At 38.7% G+C, this 24,556-nt stretch overlaps 3 protein-coding genes across 4 annotated transcripts; 1 reads left to right on the forward strand and 2 right to left on the reverse strand.

Moving 5' to 3' along the window:
- Positions 1–745: 745 nt before the first annotated feature.
- LOC102721771 (E3 ubiquitin-protein ligase BRE1-like 2) lies at positions 746–8,600 on the reverse strand. Its single transcript, XM_006661878.3, has 19 exons — positions 8,253–8,600; positions 7,772–7,933; positions 7,594–7,681; positions 7,276–7,506; positions 7,005–7,172; positions 6,377–6,570; positions 6,162–6,245; positions 5,940–6,059; positions 5,679–5,865; positions 5,417–5,577; positions 4,625–4,696; positions 3,733–3,809; positions 3,115–3,309; positions 2,721–2,793; positions 2,551–2,637; positions 2,232–2,369; positions 1,869–2,071; positions 1,626–1,788; positions 746–1,099 (listed from the first exon to the last, which is right to left on the reverse strand). The coding sequence occupies exons 1-19, from the start codon at positions 8,433–8,435 to the stop codon at positions 968–970; spliced, it is 2,718 nt and encodes a 905-aa protein (XP_006661941.2). The 5' UTR covers positions 8,436–8,600; the 3' UTR covers positions 746–967.
- Positions 8,601–9,718: 1,118 nt separating this feature from the next.
- On the forward strand, positions 9,719–15,910 carry LOC102712017 (probable plastid-lipid-associated protein 10, chloroplastic). Of its 2 annotated transcripts, XR_005812643.1 has the most exons (9): positions 9,719–9,932; positions 10,027–10,134; positions 10,256–10,396; positions 11,674–11,769; positions 12,601–12,681; positions 13,446–13,532; positions 13,831–13,886; positions 13,961–14,142; positions 15,265–15,910. XR_005812643.1 is itself a non-coding variant. In XM_040528468.1 (8 exons), exons 1-8 carry the CDS (start codon positions 9,762–9,764, stop codon positions 14,073–14,075), a joined length of 855 nt encoding a protein of 284 aa, XP_040384402.1. In that variant the 5' UTR covers positions 9,719–9,761; the 3' UTR covers positions 14,076–14,424. The 2 variants fall into 2 exon arrangements, 1 of the variants encoding a protein (XP_040384402.1); XM_040528468.1 differs by lacking the exon at positions 15,265–15,910 and having other exon boundaries at positions 13,961–14,424.
- A 1,918-nt stretch (positions 15,911–17,828) lies between these two features.
- On the reverse strand, positions 17,829–18,936 carry LOC121055578 (protein RESPONSE TO LOW SULFUR 4-like). The gene has a single exon (XM_040528389.1). It carries the CDS (start codon positions 18,442–18,444, stop codon positions 18,091–18,093), a length of 354 nt encoding a protein of 117 aa, XP_040384323.1. The 5' UTR covers positions 18,445–18,936; the 3' UTR covers positions 17,829–18,090.
- Between the last annotated feature and the right edge of the window lie 5,620 nt (positions 18,937–24,556).

Genomic DNA, 24,556 nt, shown 5'->3' on the forward strand with positions numbered 1-24,556 from the left:
TCTTTTGTAATGCTGGATAATTATTAGTTTCAGGACATAGATGAATGAATACCATTAAAGTTACTATAAGAAATACTGATAGGGAAGTTTTTTCTTCTAAAAATCTTCAGTTTACTACCGCCCCCATAAGTACACTTTCGACTACTTACAACACACCCGTATTTCATGATTTTACCCCTAGTCACTTTCTCGTACATAACTATTAGTACCACTCATCATTCGTCCTAAAATAAAATTATTTTTCCACCTACCTCATCTCAACCAAACATAATTGTTATTCATTTAATGTTTCCTCGTATGTTTTCTTTTCAACAAATATCATTCTTCATTCAATTATTCTCACGTACTTTCTGCTATATGAATGATCACATTTTGGGATGGGGCGTCTCTACACATTGCGCCGGAGCTATCAGAATGGTTTATCCAACCTTCAGCTAAAGAGCAAACTCAAGTGAATTTCAACGACTCCAGCTAACATCATCTTTGCAGAAAACAATTCCAGCTTTAGATCTGAGTATAATTACACAATTACTGCTCAAGGCATCTAACCAAGCTACTTCTATAGAAAAGCATTTCGAATGACAATTGAAACTAGTAGCATACAAAGTGAGAAACATCACAGAAGCCATCTGGAACTTGTTTCCTTTTTGGCTTTCCGGCTATGAAAGTTTCTACCGTCTCTGTTTCATAATATAACACTTTCTAGTATTGTTTGGATTCATATGGATGCTAATAAATCTAGACATATATATACAAATAATGTACAATGTATGTTAATCAATAGATAAATTAGACATGGCCAAAACATTTTATAATATGAAGCGAAGAGGGTACATGACATAAGTACCATGATTTTGATCTCTCTGTCCTAGACTCTACACAAAAACAGAAAACATATATTCACATGACCGAAGCATGCAGGTTCACGAAGCTGCTACCAGGACATTCAAGCTGGTTTGGTGACGTTTCAGATCTTCACCTCACGAACGTCACTTTGTCCAAACGGGGTGCCACAACCTGGGCATTTACGGTGGCGGATCTCAAGGTTCCTCTGGATGCATGGTGAGCAGAAGAGGTGGAAGCATTTGGTAATCACGACCTGCCAAAATCCAAGAAAACAAGCAAAGAGTTCATCAGCAAATGCAAAGAGTTTCCAAAGAAATGGAGTTTGTGGTGGGTGTAAGGATAGAGTTAGGCCGTGTTCGTTTCTTATGGTTAGTAAGCCAAATTCCTTCTTTTTCCGCGGGTGCGCTTTCCAAACTGTTAAACGGTATGTTTTTTTAAAAAAAATTTATAAGAAAGTTGCTTTAAAAAATCATATTAATCCATTTTTTGTTTTTTATACCTAATAATTAATTAATCATATATTAATCTATTACTGCCTTCGTTTCATATTGTAAGACATTCTAGTTTTGTCTAAATTCATCAATTGATGAATGTATATAATTTATATATATTTGCAACCATATGAATCTAGACAAGGCTAGAAAGTCTTATATTGTGAAATAGAGGGAGTTTTATGTTTTCTGCGCTGGTTGCCGAACGCAGCCTTAATCCTCGCTTTCTACAACTTGGTTCACACACAAATCAACATAATGCAGAATAAGTTAATTCAAGGATCTCACCTCTTTTGGTCGGTCGAAGCATACCCCACACTTGAGGATAGCCTTACATTCGTTTATTTCATTTTGGAGCTTCTGTATAGTAGTCTCTTCAGTCTCTGAGGTCAGCTCCAAGACTTCATTTTTGATCTCTTCATATTCTTCCTCAAGTTTTGTCCTCTCGCTCCTGAAATTGAAAAAAGAAAATGTAATGAACACATCGTGGTAGAATAGAAAGACCAACCTGGGATAAAAAGGATTACACACCTCTCATGCTCTAGCTCCATTTTGAGGTCAGCTATTTTTTTCTGATTTATCTCGTATTCTTTCTCAGCAGATCCAAAAGTGGACCGAAGCCACTTGAGCTCCTTCTCTGCATCAGATACCTCCAGCATAGGCCTTTCAAGCATAATTGCAAGATGCCTACTCTCTGAAGAAGATTTCATAGCTTCTGCTACATAGATCTTCATCTGTTAAACAATTAATAGTGTATCTTTAATTTATTTCTTTTAAATCAACACTTGCTTTAACAATATCTCCAACGACTCAGCAGAAAGAATATTTCAGTGTGAGCAATTTATCAATAAATTATATACATACACAATACTTTAGACATAAGCAAAATGCTACCTGCTCTTCACAGTAGGTGATTTTTTGTTTAGATGACTCCAGTGAACTGTTGACGTGCTGAAGTTGCTTCTGGACTATGTGGTTTTCAGAAAGAAGGGAACTATATGCTTGTTTCATCTTCACACTATCCGATACTAGCTGTTAGATGAGAACCGTGTTATTGATTGAAACTAATTTGTTCAAAAAAGGAAGTAGCTTTGGTTCTAGAATGGACCAATGGTCTAGAAATCCCTGCACCAACTAGCAGTATAACTGTATAAGGTGCACTACTGCACTCTATACACCAACTGAAAATTGATCAAGATGAACATCTAAATACCTTTATGTTAAAATCATCTCTATCAGCAACCTGTTGAAGAAGATGTTGATTTTGTGTTTGCATGTCTTCATATGCTTGACCAATTGTCTGCAGTAACAATATAATGTGTTTTTGTTCACACGCACACAAAACTGACAAAAGTGCTGATAAGAAGCAAAAATTGCAGTAACCTCAATTTCACATATATGGCCCTCCCTTCCAGCTTCTAAAATTCTTATCGACTCCTTGAGCGTCAGAACATCTCTGGAAAAAACAGGGAAAACAGAATGTAAGGTGATAAAAAATGCGAATCGGATACAGGATATTTATTGAAGATTATTTAGCCATCACAAATTGTAGCATTTCAGTATACTTGTCCAAACACCCTATGTTTAAACTTAGGCATTGTTAATAGCAGGGGTAGGGAATAGAAAGGTGAGCAACTACACTACTGGTTTGACCAATGGGGAACTATTTTGAAAAGGCAAATCCCAATAAACTGGAGAACTATTTTGAGCAGAGTGAGCAAGGAATAATCATCAATTGCTTCTAGCGTGATTCAAACATAATTTTCATAAGAATTGCCTTTCTGACGCATCCACTTTGGCCCTCAAATCTTCCAGTTCTATTTCAGCGATTAAAAGCCTTTGCTGACATGCAGTTTCAGCTTCATTTGCTGCTTTTACTCGAAGCTCAAGATTATGCTCCTCTAGACATTTCCTCAAATATTCAGCTTGCTCGCGAGCTTGTTTTTCTGATTCTTCAATCTCTGCAATTGACCTAGTAAACAGCAAAGTAAGAAACTAAAACAGAAGGATCTAACAGATGGATATATCCATGTCAAATACATAAAAGCTGACAATTATCTAGCATGACATGCTTCAACATGCATCGTATCTTATTTTTAACATGCTCAAATTTTAAATGCATGTCACAAAATTCAGTTGCAAGAGTGACTTTAGCTTTCCTTTCCCTTTTCGTTTTTGGGTTTAATGTGGTTGTGCATACAGACCAAATGCACTAAAACGTTGTTCCTGAATCTTAGTTCAATGATATACAAGTTTTTCGTTTATTCCCTAGAAAGAATTTAAAAATTAGATGGTGAGGGCAATACAACAATGCAATCCCTAACCTCTTTTGAGAATAAACATCTTATAACAATCAGAAACAAACATAAAAGGTAGCAACTAAGTTAAGTTATACCTAGACTCGGAACCTTCTTTCCCGAGCATGTCCACAATAAATTGCAACTCCTGCTTTTCCTGGTCCAGTGTTTCAATCTGTTGAAATTATACTGACAAAAATGAATGACAGCCAGAGAAATCCATTAATTGCATCTGTTACCAAATTATGTTTTGCCAACAATTGGTGCTTAAATTTGGCATTATGTGAATGATAACTAAGCTTTCATTATTTCTTTAGCAGCAATAGCAGTTAAAAGCTTTTTGAGACAGCTCCAAATCCTGGATTATTGCACAGAATTGACTCTGTATGTTCAAATAAAGTGGTTTAAGCATAATTTTAGTAAAAAATATTTCAAACACCCCAGCTCCAAATGTTTTTGGACCTAGGGATACCCAGCTCCAAAAATTACCTGAGTTGGAATTCTCCCAAATATGCCATAAATCATGTTTCAGGCTATCTAACAGGTACAGACAAGCATGCCCTTATTGCTGAAATGGTTAGATCTAAATATCACATATATTGGCTGTCCACGTGATTGTTGCAAGGTACAGAGACTAAGTATGACTAAGTGAGCCTCAGAAAGTAACTGCGACTTCAGATGGCTGGATGAAAGCTGAATATACCATTCGATGCTTGAAAAACTTAAGTATTAACTGGTAATGCATAACATAATTTTAGAAGCAATCAAAATATACTAGCTACAAAATAATCAGGACATCCTTGATTGTTTGCTTCTTAGTGCTCCTCATATGACTGGTTAGTTACGATTGTCTGTCATATTTTGGTACTGTTTGAGTTTTGACACAATGCTAATAGAACACAGCTGAAGGGAAAACTTTCTCAGGAAAAGCAAAACATGTGTTCAGATCTCAGCATCTTAGAAGAAAAGGAAAAGATCAGGATATTTTACCAATGCTTTGAGGGATTTTATCTCAGTGATTTGTGAGTTGTACCTATCAGATATCTCCTTTTGTTCACCAGTCTGAGAAATTCCAGATATTTCCATCAGATGCTTTGATTATATTAGAGGTTTACATAGCTAGTATTACAAAAAAGAGACCATAGAACATGGAGGACTAATCAGGTAAAGCCTTCTGAAAATAAAATGCAAACAGTATGCTTAAATAGGACGGTGTAACAAGTAGAAAAACTTCAGTCTGCAACTATGCATAAGGGCTTCCACACAAAATTCAGCTTTTCTTGACTGGGTCACAAAATTCAGCTTTGGCATGAATATTAAAACAATCAGGATACAGTGAAGTACTGAAGTATATGAATTCAAATGGTCCTAAAATCGTTTATGCATGAACATGCAAAGCACTTGGTGATAAGAGGATACCCCAGAGCATTGGGCTCATCCTCCTTGTGTAAAAATAATCAACCTTGAAAAGGAAAACTATTGGTGCTAGTTCTAGTGTGAAGAACATAGTTTTGAATGCAGTAGCCATCAGCCAGTGATGTGGAGATCTATCCATCAGAGTGAACAAACACAAGTACTTGTTCCTTCTAATATAGATGTCATGCAAATGGATGGAGAAATATCATATTAGCATGCAGATCAATGGCAAGTTGGCAACTGAGCAAGGAAGTTTGACAAAATTCACAGGAGTCCAAGAAAATTCCAAACACTCATAACAGATGAAGATTGATGACCACTGCAGAAAACACAAAGTAAGATGGACAATTCAGATCAAATACATACCTTCTTAGCTAGCAAGGTTCTTAAATAGTCAGCTTCCTCACGTAATGCAAGTGCTTCAGAAGCCGCATCCCTTGATCTTTTCAACTGATTCTCCAACAGTTCCATCTCTTTGGAGAGTGATGCAGCCATAACATGAATCTCATCCTTGAAGTCTTTTTTTCCTAGATGGGGGAATCAAGAAAAACATATATTACACTCTGCAGGAAGATATCAACCAGATACCCCTAGCTAACAAGCTATAAATGTGATAAGTCCACTCTACCCGAATCTTGCAAGGCTTCCTCAACCTTGATTTCCAGATCATTCTTTTCAGCCATAAGTTTCTGAATTTCATGTTCCAGACCTTCAATTGTGGCACTGTAAGTGGTAATGGATTGTTTAATACTTTCCATTGATTCTTCCTTTGCAAGCATTTCTTTCTCCTTTTGCATGAACTGGTCCTTTTCATTCTAAACTCAGGAAGAAGAGCTGATCAGACAACACCACCATTGCAAAACAGAGCAACGGAGGAAAAGCAAAGTACCTGTAACACTTCAACTAACCCCCTGTGTCGTTCAACCTCAGCATTCAGATGATTTAACTGGTCATTAAGAATTGTATATGGTTTTGACATAAAAATATAATTCTCATCTTTTAATTGATCCTGCATATGCATCAAACAAGTGCGATTTAAAATAAGAAAGCCAGGAGCCAACTTAAATCTGTAAAATTATGTCAAAATTCCACAGCAAAAGATAGTAGCAACCTGAAGATCTTCCAGTTTCTTGGACAGTATTAGATTATCCTCCTGGGTCTCATGGAGTTCAAATAGGCGGTTTGCAGCAAGAGTCTGATCTCCATAGGAGAAATTAACAGTAAAAGAAAAAACAAACAGTGATAAGATAAGAAGTCAGCAAATAACACATCTTCAAACCATCCGTAAATATAACCATAATAATAGCAATGTCTTATCACAAATACCTTAGCCTCTTGAACAGCATCTTTCAGGTCTCGCCAGCCCATACCTTTATCCGAAGATTTATCAGTTGAAACACTACCATTCACACCATTCGGAGCAGCTATGTTCATCACTGAGGCTCCATCTCTCTGCAACTGGAGAATAGCCAGCTTTCGTCGACTTTCCTCAAGATCTGCCATGCTTTCCTCTAGCTCATCTAAAAATAAAACATATGAATATAGGATGGTTAGTTTGGTACAGCCAAGGTATGCAGATGTGCATTTGCACTGTTGCCAAAAATGTAGCAATGTCCTGTTCACATATGTGTATTATATGATCTCCTTCCATTTTTTATGGTAGCCAATTCCTGGAATGAATACTAACAGTCCTGTATAATTTATGCGATAAATAGACAAAGTATGACAGAAGGAAATCATACACTGCAAAGCCAGGTTATTTGCGAATATAATTATATAAGTTTGTCCATCGAGCTAATAAAAAATAAATGTTTTTTTTTATAAATTTGTCGTATAGCACATTTACATGACCATAAGCCGAAAATTGCAGGTAGATCAACATAAATGCAAATGAAGAAAAAAACTAAAAGGGTTTCAAAGTTGAATAGGGTTAGGAGTAGCATTATTTTAACACCTGAAAGACACTTTATTTCATGTAGTTCTCTTGAATGGCTGCTTTTGAAAGACTCAATCTCATCCAGATACCTTTCATGCTTCTCGTTGATGATAGAGATAGCTTGGCGTGCATTGTCAACGACCTCTTTCAAGTAACCATTATGGTTTTCAAGGGCTATAATGACATCTAAATTAAACAAATACAGTTTAAGAAAATGGTTAATTATCAAGTATAAAGTTGCAGTGTGAAAAAAAAATTGAAAAAGGGTACAAGTTTCATTCCTCTTTACCTTCATTAGTGATTGCCCCAGTTAAAGCTAATGATAAAGATTCACTTCTGGCCTGGTGTACAGCAAAAGCCTCTTGCAGGGACTTCATCAGAGTAACTGTTGTTGAATAGCGCAAGGCAAGAGCTTCTTCAACGAATTTTGACAGGTTATTGTCATCATTATTTTTGAAATTGCTGGTATTCAAGAGCCTAAAGAGAAATATCTCCTCAGAAGGGCATGCCTCAAGAGATTCTGAGGAAGAAGAAGAAAAAAATTCAGCCAATGTAATTAGTGGAAGGAAAGTAAAACTTGCAAAGCAAAATAAAACAAACAGCCAACCCTCTGAGAACTCTTCATGATCAAGCGCTTGCAAATTGTTTAAATTCCCACCAGCCCGAACCGCAAGCAGGACTAAATCATCAATCAGCTACAATTCACAAATGTATCAGACATATCGAACTGGACAGGGTGCATACAGTAGAGTTTACATGAGAATACAAAGCACATATGAATAAACCTGATTCCACATTTTATTCAAAGAAATCAAACTGTTGTCGTATGAACATTGCTCATCCCTCAGCTCCTTGAACTTGCCTTCCAACGCACGCAGCTCAGATTTCTGTGCCTCCAGTTGCTGCACAAGCTTCTGATTCTCATACTGAAGAGCTGCGGCATCCATCTGTAAAATCAAATAAAAGTGATATGGCCATGTATTGCAGAATAAATCAAAGACCTAAAACAGGTCAACAGCTTAAGGATCATACTCCAAATTCACCAATCCATATATCACTAACACCAATCAAACTTCTTCGATTACTTAAACTTTGGTACTCAAACATTTGGGAACCAAAAAAAACTGCTATTAGCCTCCCATAAGGTTAATATCAAGGCAAATTAAGCCAGAAGAGTACCTATCTAGGGTTCATGATGCAGATTCCAGAAGAGAAAAGGGTGCGTGGATAGAGAGATGAGAAAAGAGGGTGCGGATGGATGCTCACCGGTGAGGATGAAGGGCACGTCGGCGCCCCTGCTCGCGGGAGGAGAGGGAGAGAGGAGGAGAAGCCCGTCCTGGGCCGCCTCAAGGGAGGGGGGAGGGGGGAGCTCGCCGGCCGGCCGCCGCGAACGGGAGAGAGAGGGCGGAGGAAAGATACCCTACAGAGCACTGAGCGGTCCAGATTCATCTAACGTCATATCAACGGACGAGATCGGACCACACCCTAACCCTAGCCGCCGCTGATGTGCTCCCCCTCACCCGATGCCGTGTGGTGCGGCATCGCCCGGCCGTCAGGAAAGCTCCGTGGGCAGTGGCTGCTTGACAGCGCTGCCGGTGAAGACGGCTAACGCTCACGGGTTATCTTTTGGTTGCTGAGGAAAAAAGATTGAAGAACTACTACAGATGCCGCTACAGTAACGGGATAAGCAGCAAATCAAAGGCAACCGTTCAAAACGTAAGCAGAAACGGAGCACACATGATCAGTATTCTGTTTCCTAGACTTTCTGAAAAGGTTAACGAGGTATATTTGTGAATAGAGAAATAAATTGTGGATAAGTATTTATATGCGTATAACATGTACACAGTGATCTAAAACGCTAAAGCTAAAAAATAAACCATGATAAGAAAAATCTCAAAACTAACTTTAAAATTAAAATTCAAATTTTAGCTTAAGAGTATAAGCAAAAGGTAAACAACGGGATATCGGTCGTCACTCGTACGACCCCGCATGGTTTCAAAAGTCTGGTTGAGATGGCTTGTGTCTGTCAAACTTTGTCTAAAAACCGGACCAAAAGATTTCATCTGGAGTACAAATACAAATGAAGTGGATTGGATTGTTTAAAGTAAAAGAATAAACTACTTCCTATATTTATAATCTATTTTATGTTATAAGATATTTTGCTTTTACTTAAATTTATATATAAACCATGATATATACATATTTACTGTATCCAACATTTGACCATTTGTTTTATTTTAAAAATTTTATGATAAATATATTATGAGTTCGTATATAAACATGATAAAAATTATGTTAATCACTGTTCTACGAGGTCATATAGAGTATACTATATTTTTCCTTACAATATCATTTTTAAATTTTTTATTACCTTCCTAGATTATATATATTAGAGGTAAAAAATATACATGTTTCTGATTCTGGTTTTTAGAAAAATATGGATTATAGTATAAGAAAAAATACATTATTCTGTATCAGCAGTATGGCAGTATCTAGGGGTGATAATGAGTCCAATCATTTTGCCTACGAAATTTAAAGGTCGGGTTCAAAACATATTGAAAATAAAATTATATAGAACTTTGAGCTAAAATCATTTTAAAAATTAAATAGGGTTGTGAAAAAACCCACATGTCACGATCCATTCTCATCCCTTATGGTATCCGATTTCAAATTCAAAATAAAATATGAGTTCGGAAATTCGAATATCATCACCCAACCCAATTTCACGCCTACCGAGCAGTGGCAGCGGTCCTGCCACCACCACCGAGAGAGAAAATGGCGCTCGCCGCCGCTCCCCTGCTCCGCCTCCCGATCTCTCCTCCCCCCTCACCACCGCCGACGCCGGCGACTCCTCTTAGCTGCCTCCACCTTCGCGCTGGCCGCAGACGACAGCGCCTCGCCGCCGCGGCAACGGCTTCGCCCGCCGCTCCCATCTCCCCCGTCCCCGTGCGCGCTCGCTCGCTCGCAGTCATCCTGTTTATGGGGGCGGATGCGGCCCGCTCGCTGCGACCTCTAACCCCCCTCGCCGGCCGGATTGCAGGCGGCGGACGCGGAGCGGCGGAAGCACGAGCTGCTGCGGGCGGTGCAGGAGACGGGGCGGGGCTTCGCGGCTGGCCCCGACCAGCGAGCGGGCATCGAGGAGGCCATTGTGCGAGACCACGACCACCCTACGCAGCATCTCTCGTTCGTGTTGGGCTGCCCGCGCTCGGGATTATGACGCGCGGGGGGATGGGGAACGACCTAATTTGCGTGCTGCGCGCCCTGTGTAGGTGAGCGTGGAGGAGCTCGGCGCCGGGGAGGGGTCGCCGCTGGACCTCGCGGCGCTCGACGGCACATGGAGGCTATGCTACACTTCGGCGTCGGACGTGCTCGTCCTATTCGAGGCGGCCGAGAGGCTCCCCTTCCTGCAGGTTCTTCTCTCTTTTCCAAATTTCACTAACTAATTTCTCCTTCCTAAGAAGTCAACACTGATTAGTTGCACTAACAGTGAAATTAATTTAGTCCTTAGCAACTGCAAGTGCCAAAACTTTTTCAGTTTTCACAAGAAATATTGGAAGTGTTTGATAGTGTTGAATACTGGGTAAAAGTTAGCGTCTTATTCCGATGTGTTTTGGCTACTAAAGCACTCTCACGAAAGCTCGAACTATAAGGAGTAAATGTCAAACACCCCCATGTACATAGGTTTTGTGTAACAAAAAAAAACCATGTCTAAGGATTTGATTTCAACATGCCCCGTCTACTTTGATCTACTGTCAGAAAACCACATGTTTTAGTACTCAAAGGCATTACAGGTCTCTTGACATGGCCAAGACCCCACCTGCAGGTAGCCAGGTACCACATCAGCATGGTATAGTCGGCAACGTGAGCCTGATCGGGCAGGCAACCATGCCATTCGTCCTGCTCATCTCTCTCCTTTCTCGCCCAGAGCCAAGAGACAATTAGCCAAAGCTCCAGATTTGCTTTGGCAGCGCAGCTGTAAGGGAGGACGCAATGAATATGCCTGTAAAGACAAGGGCTGGGTGCTGCCATGTGAGAGAGCAATCTGGAGAACTCCATATTTTAGTCGGGTTGAGGTGACCCGAGGCCTATTCGGAAGCATCGATCAAAACACCAAACTGGAGCTACAAAACAGATGAAATGAAAATAAAATTCATTTCGAGGTGCCTGAGTACTCGAGCTTGAGGCTGAGTTTGCATGGAAAATTAGTGTGGCGTTGATAGGCATGCGATTGATTAATGTGGTTATGCGCGCCGATAGCAGTAAGCTAGTACCCAGCCATTTCGAGGTTCACCTGATCCTGTTTAGACGCTTGGCAATCTGGCATGCATCCAGCTATCTAGCAGCCAACGTGGCACCTGCTGGTAGGCCCTTGGCCACATCAACAGGTCTGTGTTACCTTTGATTTGAGTACTGAAACGTGTTTTTTGTTTATAGAATGGCAATGGACATATGGGTCAAACTGAAACCAAATCCTTAGACATGGTTTTTTTTCTTACACAAGTCCATATACATCGGGGTCTTTGATATTTAACTATTAGAGATTCAATTTTGTACTACAACAGGTTGCGTCAGCTGGTAGTGCAATTGTTCTGTGATATTGTAATATTCTACTGGAGATTTGGGATAAGGGTTGGAAACTTGGGATCTATTCAACCATACGATTTTCAGGTTGTGCTTATGGATACAGGTGGGGCAAATATACCAGAAATTTGAATGCAAAGATAGGTCAGATGGTGGAATTGTGCGGAACGTTGTGCGGTGGAGCATCGAGAACTTGCTGGAGGTAAAAAATTTAATGTGTGCTCTAACTTTATTCTTTTGTGCAGCATATTTTCTTTGGGTGTGTATCTCTTTTTAGCCATTATTCTTGTACCACCACAAAGTTGAAAAACGCCATGTGGCATTGACATATGGTCCCAGTTTTCACATGTGGTGATAATTTCTAATTTGCGCATCTTCTAGATGTATTTAACTTTTTTTTTGCATTGTTTTCATTATCCCAACATCACTTTACTGCTGGCAGTTTATTTTTTTAATCATGTTTACACTTAAATAATCATTCACTTCAGATAAGCTGTAGGTGAAATGGAATTCCCAACTGCTACATTTCTGTGTTGTATGAACACTATTCATTGTGATCAGACAGTATGCATAAGTACAATTCACTTGCCATCTTGAATTTCTAGTGGGCTGATCAGCATGTAATCTTGCCCTGCCTTTACTGTCTGTCGGAATAGTACGAGGAAAGCAACCTTTCTCTAGGCTGATTATGTTTCTGTGTTACTTGTGATGGGGCAGCAATTCATCTCCATGATTGTTGATATACACAATATTATGATCGCTGCAGCTTTGCGGTGATTTGACTAGCCATCAAAAAGTGTTTGTAGATTTATTATTTACTGAAATAGTGTTTGTTATCTGGATGATACTGTATATTTATGTGGTATGATCTAACTGGAATTTTCAGATAGGAACACTTACTTCATATTGTGCATTAGCTAAGCAGTTGATTTCCAGAGCACTGCATATTATTGATAAATCACAATTTAATTTCTAGTCTTTAATCTCATTGTTTAGATCTTTTGTGTAAGATTGCTTTTAGTGATCTCTATAGGAGCAAGAAGGTGCAACACTGATGGTCTCTGCAAAATTTGATGCCATGTCTAAGCGCAACATCTTCCTTCAATTTGAGGAGGTATCTATCTGATTTGGAAACACATAAACCTGCTTATTGATTCCAGTATTGTGACATGAAAAATGGCATCTATATTGTTACATTAGGCTAGAAACGTTGAAAATGTTTTGTTACTTCAGTGTGCAGTGTACTATGGTAAATAGCAGGGATGTGATTTCCACTCAGCAAGTAGAATGTGAAGTATAGTGACAGTTGGCATTCTCTATGATTATATTCTAATGCAAGATGGTGCTAGGATGTACTGATGAAGCAACATGACTAACCATTATATCATCATAATTCTAACTTTCTTGCTCATTTGCAATGCTGCGATTTCTTAGTTATCTGCTATTGTCATCCACAAATTTAAACAACTAGCCGAATGCCCATGCTTTGTTACGGATAAAAGAAAATATACTATAATACTGCTTAAAATAAATAAAAATACATTTCCCACGAAATGTGTTACACATTTTACAAGAATATTCATCTTAATTTGATTTTATATCTAGCTATCCATTTAGATTTGATTTTTTCTTAATATTAATAAGTCTAAGGGGATAATTTGTATAATTTGCAATGGGGTAGGCATTAGGCAAGGTAGATTCACTACCACCACCACTCCACCACTACCTTCTTTTAAATAACTATAGATGTTAGAGAGTCATTCTTATGCTTTCATGTTGTTTTCCTTTTTTTTTTTCCGTTTTTCATCATTTATCTTCTTTTTCTGTGTGGCTCTGGTAATCAGTTTTAGCTGCTAGTTATGATCCACTTTTTAACAGGTTGCGATACAAAATATCAAGATTAGTGAGCAGTTACAAGCACTCATAGCACCTGCTATACTTCCTCGCTCATTTTTGAGCCTCCAGGTATGTCGGGATATATATTAGTTAAGCTGCATTACTTACATGTTATGTCTATTTTAGTTCAGCCCCCTCCCCCACCCAGGCCATAGATATCCATCTACAAATGAGATATTCCTTATTTTGAGAGCTGCTAGTACCCATAATATATAAATGCTAGAGTACTGTTTTTCTGTTCTTCAAAAGGAGAAAGATGATCTGGGAAGCTATTAATATTTAGGACCAGCGTTTGTATTGAAATTTGTGCTGTTATTCAAAACTTTAGATTTACAAGTATCTCATTGCAGCATGTTTGTCCATGTAGGTATTGCAGTTCCTTAAAACATTTCAGGCTCAAGTTCCTGTTAATGGCCCTGAAAGGTATGTTTCCAGTCTACTCTATGTCGTTTCTTGCTTCCTGTGTTCAGCAAGTTCTAAATTGAGTTTAATCTTAGGCGGTCACCTGGAGGACTGTACTATCTTTCTTACCTTGACCGCGATATGCTCCTCGGGCGTTCAGTTGGTGGCGGTGGAGTTTTTATTTTCACAAGAGCGCAACCTCTTTTATGACGTTTTCAGAATTATTAGTAGAATATCATTCAAGGCAGTAAATTATCTGAGTTTACACATACAAAAGGTATATTTTACTTAACAAAATTGCAACACTTTATGTCTTCTTTTCAAATCTGGTTATCATCTTATTCTATTTTGGGGGAAAAAGAAATTTGCTTGCCGAAATCTTTCTGCTTTAGATTACTTAATTATCTTGTGCATCGGAACGTGGTATTTTCTTTGTAATATCACCATGTATACATCACTCTGAATGTATTAATCTCAGTCAGTTCTCTGTATCACTGCAACACTACTCCGTTATTAACCATTTTTGCCTAGTGTTTGTGTTCCTGTATGAAAGTCTCTATAACAGCATTAAGTCTTTGACATTTGTTATGATGTTATCAATGCTTGCACAAAGTAAAGATGCACCTATTGTGATATTTTAGTTGATTTTGTTTCTCTATTTTGGTGTAATAACTGTTAGGAGAAAAAACACTTTATTCAACAAGTAAACGGTCACTCTAAATAGCGCGCAGTGCGCTACTTATTAAGGGGATGCTTGTTTTCCCTCAATTTTTTTTAAGTCCCTGTCATATCGAATGTTTGAACACTAATTAGAAGTATTAAATATAGACTATTAATAAAGCTCATCTCATACTTTAGACTATTTCACGATGATTAGCGAATGTGATGCTACAGTAAACATTTGTTAATCGTAGATTAAGGCTTAAAAATTTATCTAATGAAATAGCCTTTATTTGTGCGATTAATTTTGTTATTAGTCTATATTTAACAATATTAATTAACGTCCAAACATCCGATGTGACAAGGAATTAAAAAAAGTACTTGGATCCAAACAGCCACTAAGGCTGTGTTCGAAACCAACCAAGGAGGAACACTTTTACTTTTTTTTTCGCACGTTTACCAAGCCGTTAAATTGTGTATTTTTTTAAAAAAATTATATGAAAGTTGTTTAAAAAAATCGGATTAATTTATTTTTCAAGTTTGCAAAAGATAATACTTAATTAATCATGTGTTAATGGCTTTCTTTGTTTTAAGTACGCTGATTAGACAACGGTGGCGGGTCAACTTCAAACGCGCCCTAAGAGCAAATTCAATAGTACAATCAACTGTTTGCTACAATTTATCTATAATTCATATCATAGTCATATATCTAACCCCACCTATCAACTTAATGTTGCAGCCATTTTTTACTCAACGCCGGTCGAGAAAGCCGTTGGGAAGGCACTATTCAACATGGTCAGAGAAGTAGAATGAGATCGGGGGAGGAGCAGGGCACGTCCACGGCCAGCAGGAGATGGATCTACTGCTGTTGAAGCTGGCGGGAGATAGAGGGAGCTGAGGGCTGGGCCATGAAGCCACGAGCCACAGCCGGCCTCGCCTCGCTCGAGGTGACGGCACTTCCTGGCCCACCTTCTCTGCCGGTGGACGTCGCTCGCGGCAGCGCACAAAGTAGGCGGACCGACGCCGACGCAGCGCCGGTGAGGATCAGTGGGTGGCTGACGACGGTAGCAGGAGATCGAGGCGGCGCAACCGGCACGGATCTGGAGGCGCACTGAAGCAAACCGGCGGCGGGCGGATGGTCTGCTTCCCTCTGCCTCACTACAGCGCGCTCCTCTCGACTTGTCTCGATTTCTAGTCACCACCACTTCGGTCGCCTCTAGCGCATCAACTGCCACTTCCTGGCCACCTTCTCCGCCGCACCATATATTGGCCGCTGTTTGGTCGATCCCAAAAACAGGATCGTTGTGGAGAGCGATGGATGGATATATAGTGGCTACGGCCGCGTTCGTTGTTGGTACATTTGGGGGGGTAAGTTATTCGGTGCGAAAAGCATAGCAATAGATTAGTACATAATTAATTAATTATTAATTATAAAAAATTAAAAATAGATTAATATGATATTTTAAAGCAACCTTCCTATATTTTTTAAAAAACAACGTTTAGAAGTTTGAAAAACGTGCACATGAAAAATGAGGGAATCTAGATAAGCAAGGACAACCGAACACAGCCTACTTGGTACGTGTCCATGTAGGTAAAAATATTAGAGCAAGATCAATAGAATAGCTAAATATTAGTTCTATTTTTTTCCCATATCACCAAGAGCTAATATAGAGCTAACTTACATAATAGTTACACACAAACATATGCTACAATATTAATGCATGGTATACTTCTCATACACATAATGTCTTAGAGATTATGTTACAGCTGGTTGTAAATCTGTAACTCATTTTTCTTCTCTCTGCTTTCTTATATCCTCCACATAAACATAAATAAGACATGCTTCTACGTGATGACTTTTCTACATATTGTGGTCCAAATACTCCCCTTTATTTACTGGAGAAAACAAATATTTCCCTTATTATACTTTTTTTTACTGACATTTCCCTTAATTATGCTGCTTGGTTTAGCATCTGGTGCAGTCATATTCTGTCGTTGTGTGGGGTAACCGGACTTAGTGTCAAAGACAATCTCAGCTGGGTTTTATTGACTTTGTATATCCGTTTGCTTGTTTCATTTTCGTTATCATTTAGCATAGTTAACGTACATCGTTCTCCATGATCTGTCATACATGTGGCGTACGGTTATAACACTCTTTACAAGTTTTATTAAGAATGGAAAGATACACTTTCAATTAGCTTGTCGTGATCTGACATTTTTTTTCAGCCCTATTTTGATCAGCTGCTCTGGAAGTAGATAATAATTCTGATACCATTTCTGTGGTTAATCTGCAAGCAAGTTACAGGCTCAGTTTGTCTCGAGAAGACTTGAGTTGTTTATTTTGTGAAGCCCTGTTCCAGTTCTCTCACAAAAGACAGGTCTTAAATAGTTCACTCAGCCCAGAACCAGGTTCATCGACCGTGTCAACAAAGTAAATTCTTTTTTCACAAAAAAAAAAATCAGATGCACAGCCTGCAGGCTTCTAGTAAGGGCATGTTTAGTTAAAAAAATTTCCTATAACATCACATCGAATATTTGCATATAAATAGAGTATTAAACATAAATAAAACAAAAATTAATTTTCACAATTATGGAAAAAATCGTAAGACGGATCTTTGAGCATAATTAGACCATAGTTGGTCATAAGTGCTACAGTAACCAATATATGCTAATGATGGATTAATTAGGCTCAAAAGATCCGTCTCGTAATTTTTTGATGGAACCTGTAATTTGTTTTTTTATTTATATCCAAAAACCATTTCTGACATCTGATCAACAAATATTTTAGAATCTAAACCCACCCTAAGATTTAAGAAACTTCTCTAGGTCAATTCAAACGGCTGAAGTATTGTTCAAGGCTTCAGCTTTCGTAAGGTCGACACTTGGCCGAAAATCCAAGCCAGCGAAAAGGTCTTGGCGTTTGACCTTGGGCTTTAGTAGTGCGCGTTTTCCGGTTACCATTCCCATTCTTTCTGCCTATCAGTTTAGGGGTTTTTTAGTTTGCAAAAATTTTTACTAAAGCGGTTATATCGAACGTTCGACCAGATGTCGGAAGGGGTTTTCGGACATGAATAAAAAAACAAATTTTAGATTCCGCCTGGAAACCGCGAGACTAATCTTTTGAGTCTAATTAATCCGTCATTAGCACATGTTGGTTACTGTAGTACTTATGGCTAATCCTGTCCTAATTAGTCTCAAAAGATTCGTCTCACGATTTTTAATTAGTTTTAATGTTCACGTATATTTAATGCTTTATTTAGATGTCCAAAGAGACGTGACGTTTTTGGAAAAAATTTTGGGAAGCCTAACCAGAACAACTTTTTGAAGAAAAAGGCACGGGAACCGCTAGATTCTCTCCTCTTTGGTTCTTGGTTTTAAAAAAACCAGAACGAACGATCAGTACTGACTGATCATTTCATTATGTACAAACCATGTAAATTTCATCACACACACACCATAATCTTGCACCAGTAAAATAATATGCAAGAATAATTTACATGTTTTCATGACCTTCTCGCACAAAAAAAGAACAATCTACGAGAGGATCCATGGAGACCTGACCCGATCAGTCCATGGCGGCGGCGGCGGCGGTACTGCAGGAGCCGGACGACCGGATGACGCCGTCCATGAAGGCGAGCCTGTCGGAGAGCTCCCGGACCCGCCGCTGGTGCTGCACGGCCTCCGCCACCGCGTCGGCCTCCAGCTCGCCGAGCTGCACGCACAGCCGCTCCTCGGCCTCCTCCGCGACGGCCAGCCTCGCCAGCGCCGCCTCCAGCTCCCGCCGCAGCCGCTCCTCCCGCGCCGCCGCCTCCGCCACCGCCTTCTCCAGCTCGCCGTTCCTCCGCCGCAGCACCTCCTCCGCCTCCTTGGCGTCCATGGCGGTGGCGGTGGTGGTCGCGGCGGACACCTTACCCCACATCCTCGTTGATCAAGCCAGCGTGCGTGGCGCGTGTCACGATGTTAACGAGGTAGGTTGAAGAAGCTGACCGTGAAGTACGTCGTGGCGTATTATTTTGGTCTGGTTCTAATGTGTTGGTCTCCTTAGGGTTTATATAGTAGGGGAAGGATTCAACTGGTGAACTTTTGTAATTTCCCCCCGTTGAAAACTTTTTCTTGACAAATTAACTACCGGCAAAACCTTTTCAAAAAATAGACGAATTCGTAATACTTGGTGTATATTGCTTCTGTTCCATATTGTAAGATTTTCTGATTTTGCTTGGATTCATATATGTACTAATATGTCTAGACATATATATAGAAAACATATGATTTAATTGGAGTTGGAACTGTGAGCTAACCAGAGACCTTCCTACCCTCACGATTCGGTTGGACCATTTGGTTGCACTGCAGCTTCACTGAACTAGGATACAAGAGCTAGAGCACTACCAAATACTACCTCCTTTTCATAGTATAAAACTTTCTAGCGTTGTCTAAATTTATTTATTGATAAATATATATAATTTATATATGTGTCTAGATTTATTAGCATCCATATGAATCTAAGCAATGCTAGAAAGTCTTAAATTACGAAACGGAGAGAGTACCAAACTTGGTATTAGGATCTAGTGTGTAGTGTGTGTATACTATCACAAGTGATGCTTTGTGGAGCCTTAGAAGCTCTATGGAGCATCTTACGTCTTAAACTACTCCATATGTTACATATTATAATACCTTTTAATCTTTTTTAATTTTTATCAAATACATATATATTAATTTATTAGCATATCGCCCATGCGTTACAACGGAATTTTATTAAAAATATCATTAACATGTTAATAAGTAGAGTTAATAAAAATGGTTTGATATATAGATCTTAATTATTTTTTCTTTTAAAAGATGGGAGGGAGTTGGTGGTGAGGTAGGTGGCAGATTCACCACCACCCACCACCACTACTCATCTTTATAGTAGTATAGATGAATGAATCTAGACATAACTAGAAAGTCTTATACAAATGAATCTAGACACACATATATGTATCCTCAAATCCGAGTCTAGTTATACTGTAATACTACAGAGAACCACTGTTCATATGAGTTGAACGGTAAATAAATGTCTTGAACAGTGACAAAATTCTATAGCAGCAACACATCTAAAATAAGGTTAACTACCATAGTAAATATTGTAGAGCTAAATCTCTACCATCTGTTTTGATCAAATGGTTACGAAATATGTCAAATTTGTACTATTGTAGTTCTCTGTAATAACATGATGCTACTGCAGAGGATTTTATTCCCCTCATATCCCACAATACAGTGATAGGAACATATCACAGTGCTGTGCCAATTTTTCGAAAGATCCTCGCAACTTTTAGAAAGGTTTTGAAAGGTCCGTTTTCAAAAGTAGTGTCCAGTGGTTCATTTACAAAAAAATGATTTGCGGAAGGGCTAAGTTGCGAAAATTACTCATGCAGCGTTGAGGCTGTGAAGGACGCCGAGAAGGCGTCTAGGTTCAATGAACCGGTCCGGCAATCCAGAGGTGTCGGTGTAAGCGGCATTTTCAAAAGCTTACATACAAGCTGATGCCATAGTTCCATCCATCGCTGCAAGACCTTGCCGGTACGTCTCTCCCTCTCCTAATGTCTTCCTCCTGATTCATTTGGAGAGATGAATCGGTGAATGTGACTGGATAGATACTACTACTCCCTATATTCCATGAAGTAAGACTTTTAGATTCATATTAATGCTAATGAATCTATATATATATATATATTACATATATTTATCAATTGATAAATTTAGATAAAACTAAAAAGTCTTACAATATGAAAACAGAGATAGTACCAGTTATCCAAGAGTATGGATCATGGAGATTTTACCACACCAAAGAAAAATGTGATAACATGGTCTTCTTTTTTTAAAAAAATAACTCCATTGAAACAGTAAAAGAACCGTGATATTTTGCTCATGCAGTACACACAGTCTACTCATTCGTTACTTTTTGAGTTTATATGTATTCATCCATATATCAGATATATGTATATATTTTTATATGTGTTTAGATTTATTAACACACATAAATATAAGTAAAATCAGAAAGTCTATTAAACAGAGGAAACATTTCTTTTCAAAGAATAGACAAAAGATTTGCACACGTAGAAAGATGATACAACATGACGGAAAAAAATTATCTGGAGCAGAGCACCACTCCTCACCATGGGTAGATCGTAGGTTGTCGTGTATACCCCCACAACCTACCCTCTGTCCCTACCAATTATCACACTGAAAGCAGCTGCAAAGCCCCTATGTCCCTATCCATTATCACATTTTTTTCTGGTAAGAATCCATTATCACATTGAAAGCAGCTGCAAAGCAAACGTCCTCATGTCTCTCTATTTTCTTCATACGAATTACTCGTTCTCTAATCCTCTGCTTGCTGGGATTCGAATTTCCAAAAAATGAATTTACATATGATTTTGAAGCTTTTAATTGTACTATACTTTTGTATTATATTTTAAATAACAAATAATACATGTATAAATGTTTTGTCTATAACCCTAGATCGGCGTTGATCAACGAAAACAATACTTTAGGGTCTCTCTGAACGAGTTCTTTTTTGAGCCACCCTTACTGGTTGGATCGTACGGTACCAATGGAGTTTGATGTTCTGAATTTGGCTGCGTGCGTGATGCTGATAAGTATAAGGAGAGCAAGCGAAAGGCACATGCTGCTGCCTACTGGTACTTGTACTACGACAGTCGACAAGATTTCACCATTTCTTTGACGGTGAGGTGCTCACCAATAATCGGTTATCGGTCCTTAAAATATAGGAACAAAAGTCTTGTTATAGAAAAGTGTAAGTTTATGAAAAAAAAAAAAGATAGTAGTATTCCTTCGTAGTTGTTAAACTGAGATCACCTGCAGCCACGGTTTTGTTTATCGTTTCATAAGCCGAAACTGTGCGCTGGTGATATCGGTAATAATCATGATAATAGTAAAACACTGTATAAATTTGAATTTAATTTTTTTGAATAAAATCTTTGTGGTTTTGAGGGTCCAACCGCGTGGTAGGGAGCGATTGGGACATGATCTCTATGTTTCATGAGTCACCCATGGTGACGTATTATTTGGGTTCCTACATCTCAAGACATGCAAAGTGTACCAACGTGGCATGTGGTTTTAACCCACCATGTCGAAGCCGTTGTGCTAAGTGAACATGGACCGTGCCCGTGTAAAGGCATGCGCGCCCTGTAGAGGCCAGTGGGCTTGTTATACCGAGCCTTTCTATAGGCTTAGGAAGCAAGAGGGATGAGAGGAAGGTGTCGATGTAGACCTAGGGAAGAGGCCCTAATGATTAAGTTGTTGCACCGATGAGTTCCATGAGGACGATGTCGCCACCTTTACCGAACTCCAGAGAGAGTCTCCTAAGCCAGAAGCTCACTGGAATCGCCTTCGATTCTTCCCGTTGCGGAGGTTGGCCCGCACTGAGCTAGCTCTCTCGTCCGCCAAGTTGGCCACCTCTGAGCTCACCAGCCAAGGTTGACCTCTTGAGTTTGCTGCCTCCGAGCTCGTTGGTTAGACTTTGGTTAGATTTGGCAACCCACGGCCAGTTATGTCAGCTAGGGAGGGGGAAATGAGGGGTGCTGACAAGGTGAGTTGAGGGGGGAGGTTGGGTTGTGTGATGAGGAAGGAGATGAGGGAGCTGGTGGAGGTGAAGAAGGCAGCGGCGTAACACAAAGGAAAGGAGATGGCAATACATGATCTTTGGGGTGGAGGGCTGGGGTCACTTTATTTTTATTTCTTATTTTCAAGATGTACAATGTAAAATTTTTGTCTTCTTTATAAAATGAGAAAAATACGAAGACTATATTAGAAATTTATAGAGATTGATACAGAAAATTAAATACACTGCTTAAGCCACTTTACATTGTAAAAAAAGAAAATGATATTATCCTATATGTCAGATTATCTCTCCTCACTACTCGATAAGGATACATTTCATGCCCCCAAAAAAACATATCTTGCTTCCTGCCGAAAATGATGCTGCCTGCGGCAATGGGCGGACACCTTTTGTTAGGCTTTTTTAACTGTCTGCTTGCGATGTCGCTTGTGTTAAAGCTGGCACGTTCTAGGCCATTCTGGGTTGGAAGAGCTAGATGTGGCACTGGCTGAGTGTATCATATAGACCAACACCCATTTCTACTCTTACTTATAAACCAAATTTTAAATTTTTAATCTTAAATTTAGAGTTGATTTTAGGATTTTTTCGCCGATGCTTATTTCTTAGCATTGACTTTTAGATCGCTAAGAATACACATATAAAAGTTTTATTCACAAACTATTTTTTTCCAAATATCTTGTTTGGATTTTTCTACGGAAGAGCCAAACAATTACCCCCAATAGAATACCTCCCTTATAGATTAAAAATACATCCCTTCTCTTTTATAATACTAGTGGTTTTAATTTTTAATACCAACCCTATGCGCTTTCGATTTTAATCCTTGTTTTTTTCTAATTTATGTGAAAGTACAAGCTTTTAAGTTGAACACCCTAAAATCTATATAAAAAAAGAGTATAAAAAGCTCCATTGCGCATCTCTGTCTTGCCCTCTCCCTCACTCTTGGCTTCCGCGTCGGTGACCCTCTCTCCTCTCTCTCATTCGCCACGGTGAGAAGAGGTAGGGTCGTCTAGTATAAATGAGTAGTCATAAAGATACAAATAGAAAAAGCTTAGGACATAACAATTTACCATGGTTCAGGCACTTAAGATAGATAATAGCACCGATCCAATTTATATGGATCATAGATGATGAAATCACACCAAATATAATGTATGAGAAGTGTATACCTAGCCTAGCAACCAATCTTGTTAGGAAGTCGGAAGCTATTTAGTATTCATCATTAAAAACATATTTTGGCCATTCGAGACTATATATTACTCCTTCTAAACAATTACTGTAGTTTATTATCAGACTTGGATGTTATAAATTTTGTACCCTCTACAGTGAAAATAGACTATATATAATATCATTATAGGTACTATGAATTTATAGCCTCTGTACACGAAGAAAACTCTGATCCTTCCTGCTACTTTCTCCGTCGAAGGCCGATATCCGAGGGAGTACATCTTATTTTTACTATTTTTCATGCTGATATTGAGCAGGTTGCATGGCAAAGTCTTGCCATTCCTTTCTTCTTATTTTAGCATATGGTGCAGTCGTTTTATGTCGATTTGTGGGGTAGCCGAGGTCGTATCTCATACAGTTTCATTTGTGTGCCTTCTGGACTTTCTGTGTTCACTAGTTTTGATTTCATTTTCGTTATCTTGTACCTCGGTTACATACATCAATCTAATATGTCCCCAAGGGTGAATACGATCTCTGAATTTTCGCTTCAGTGTCAATTTAGCCCCTAACATTTCATATTATGCAGAGAAGTCACTAAAGTTTGTTACTTGACATATCGTGTTCTTTACCTCTTCTTCCCAATCTATATTCTCTTGTTTCCGCACATATGCTAAATGACGAGTTTTTTGAAAAAAAATTCTATAAAAATGTTATTTTAAAATATTATATCGATCTAATTTTTTTGTCATTTTATAGCTAATAATCAATTACTTATAAGTTCATTCATGATACATTTTACGTACCGGTCATCAACCCCAACTATCAAACCTTGGCCTTAATTTAGTCTCAGAGCCTACTAAAACACCACATAGAGATGCCACCTCATCCACATATGCAAATTCAACATTTAAATACCCATTCCACCCTTTCATTTTTTTCCATAGGAAATAAAGAAAAACAATGGAGAACAAAACAAATAATTGGAATTAGCAATTGATAAAAAGAATATCACATTGGTAATTAATAAATTAAATATGAAACATTTTCCATTTTCTTTTGCTCCCTTTGATTTGTCCTATTTTTTCTATAGCAATTTTGAGAGTAAAATGGGCATTGACTTTACATGCGCAAATAGTGTCTCGCACTCACATGGTGTTTTCAGTGGTTCTAAGGACCATATTAAACCATATAAAAATAATTGGAGACTTGTTTAGACAAAAATAAACTAGGACTAACAGGACATCGGACC

Source organism: Oryza brachyantha, chromosome 10 (assembly GCF_000231095.2).
Source record: "Oryza brachyantha chromosome 10, ObraRS2, whole genome shotgun sequence".
NCBI classification, from domain to species: Eukaryota; Viridiplantae; Streptophyta; class Magnoliopsida; order Poales; family Poaceae; genus Oryza; species Oryza brachyantha.

Coding starts and splice junctions, on each gene's coding strand:
- LOC121055578 (XM_040528389.1), bottom strand. CDS start 18,444: ATGTGGGGTAAGGTGTCCGCCGCGACCACCACCGCCACCGCCATGGAC.
- LOC102721771 (XM_006661878.3), bottom strand. CDS start 8,435: ATGAATCTGGACCGCTCAGTGCTCTGTAGGGTATCTTTCCTCCGCCCT. Junction 7,507..7,593: donor TCATGAAGAGTTCTCAGAGG/GTTGGCTGTTTG, acceptor CTTCTTCCTCAG/AATCTCTTGAGGCATGCCCT. Junction 6,060..6,161: donor AGAAACTGGAAGATCTTCAG/GTTGCTACTATC, acceptor ATGCATATGCAG/GATCAATTAAAAGATGAGAA.
- LOC102712017 (XM_040528468.1), top strand. CDS start 9,762: ATGGCGCTCGCCGCCGCTCCCCTGCTCCGCCTCCCGATCTCTCCTCCC. Junction 9,933..10,026: donor CTCCCATCTCCCCCGTCCCC/GTGCGCGCTCGC, acceptor GCCGGATTGCAG/GCGGCGGACGCGGAGCGGCG. Junction 11,770..12,600: donor GCATCGAGAACTTGCTGGAG/GTAAAAAATTTA, acceptor TGATCTCTATAG/GAGCAAGAAGGTGCAACACT.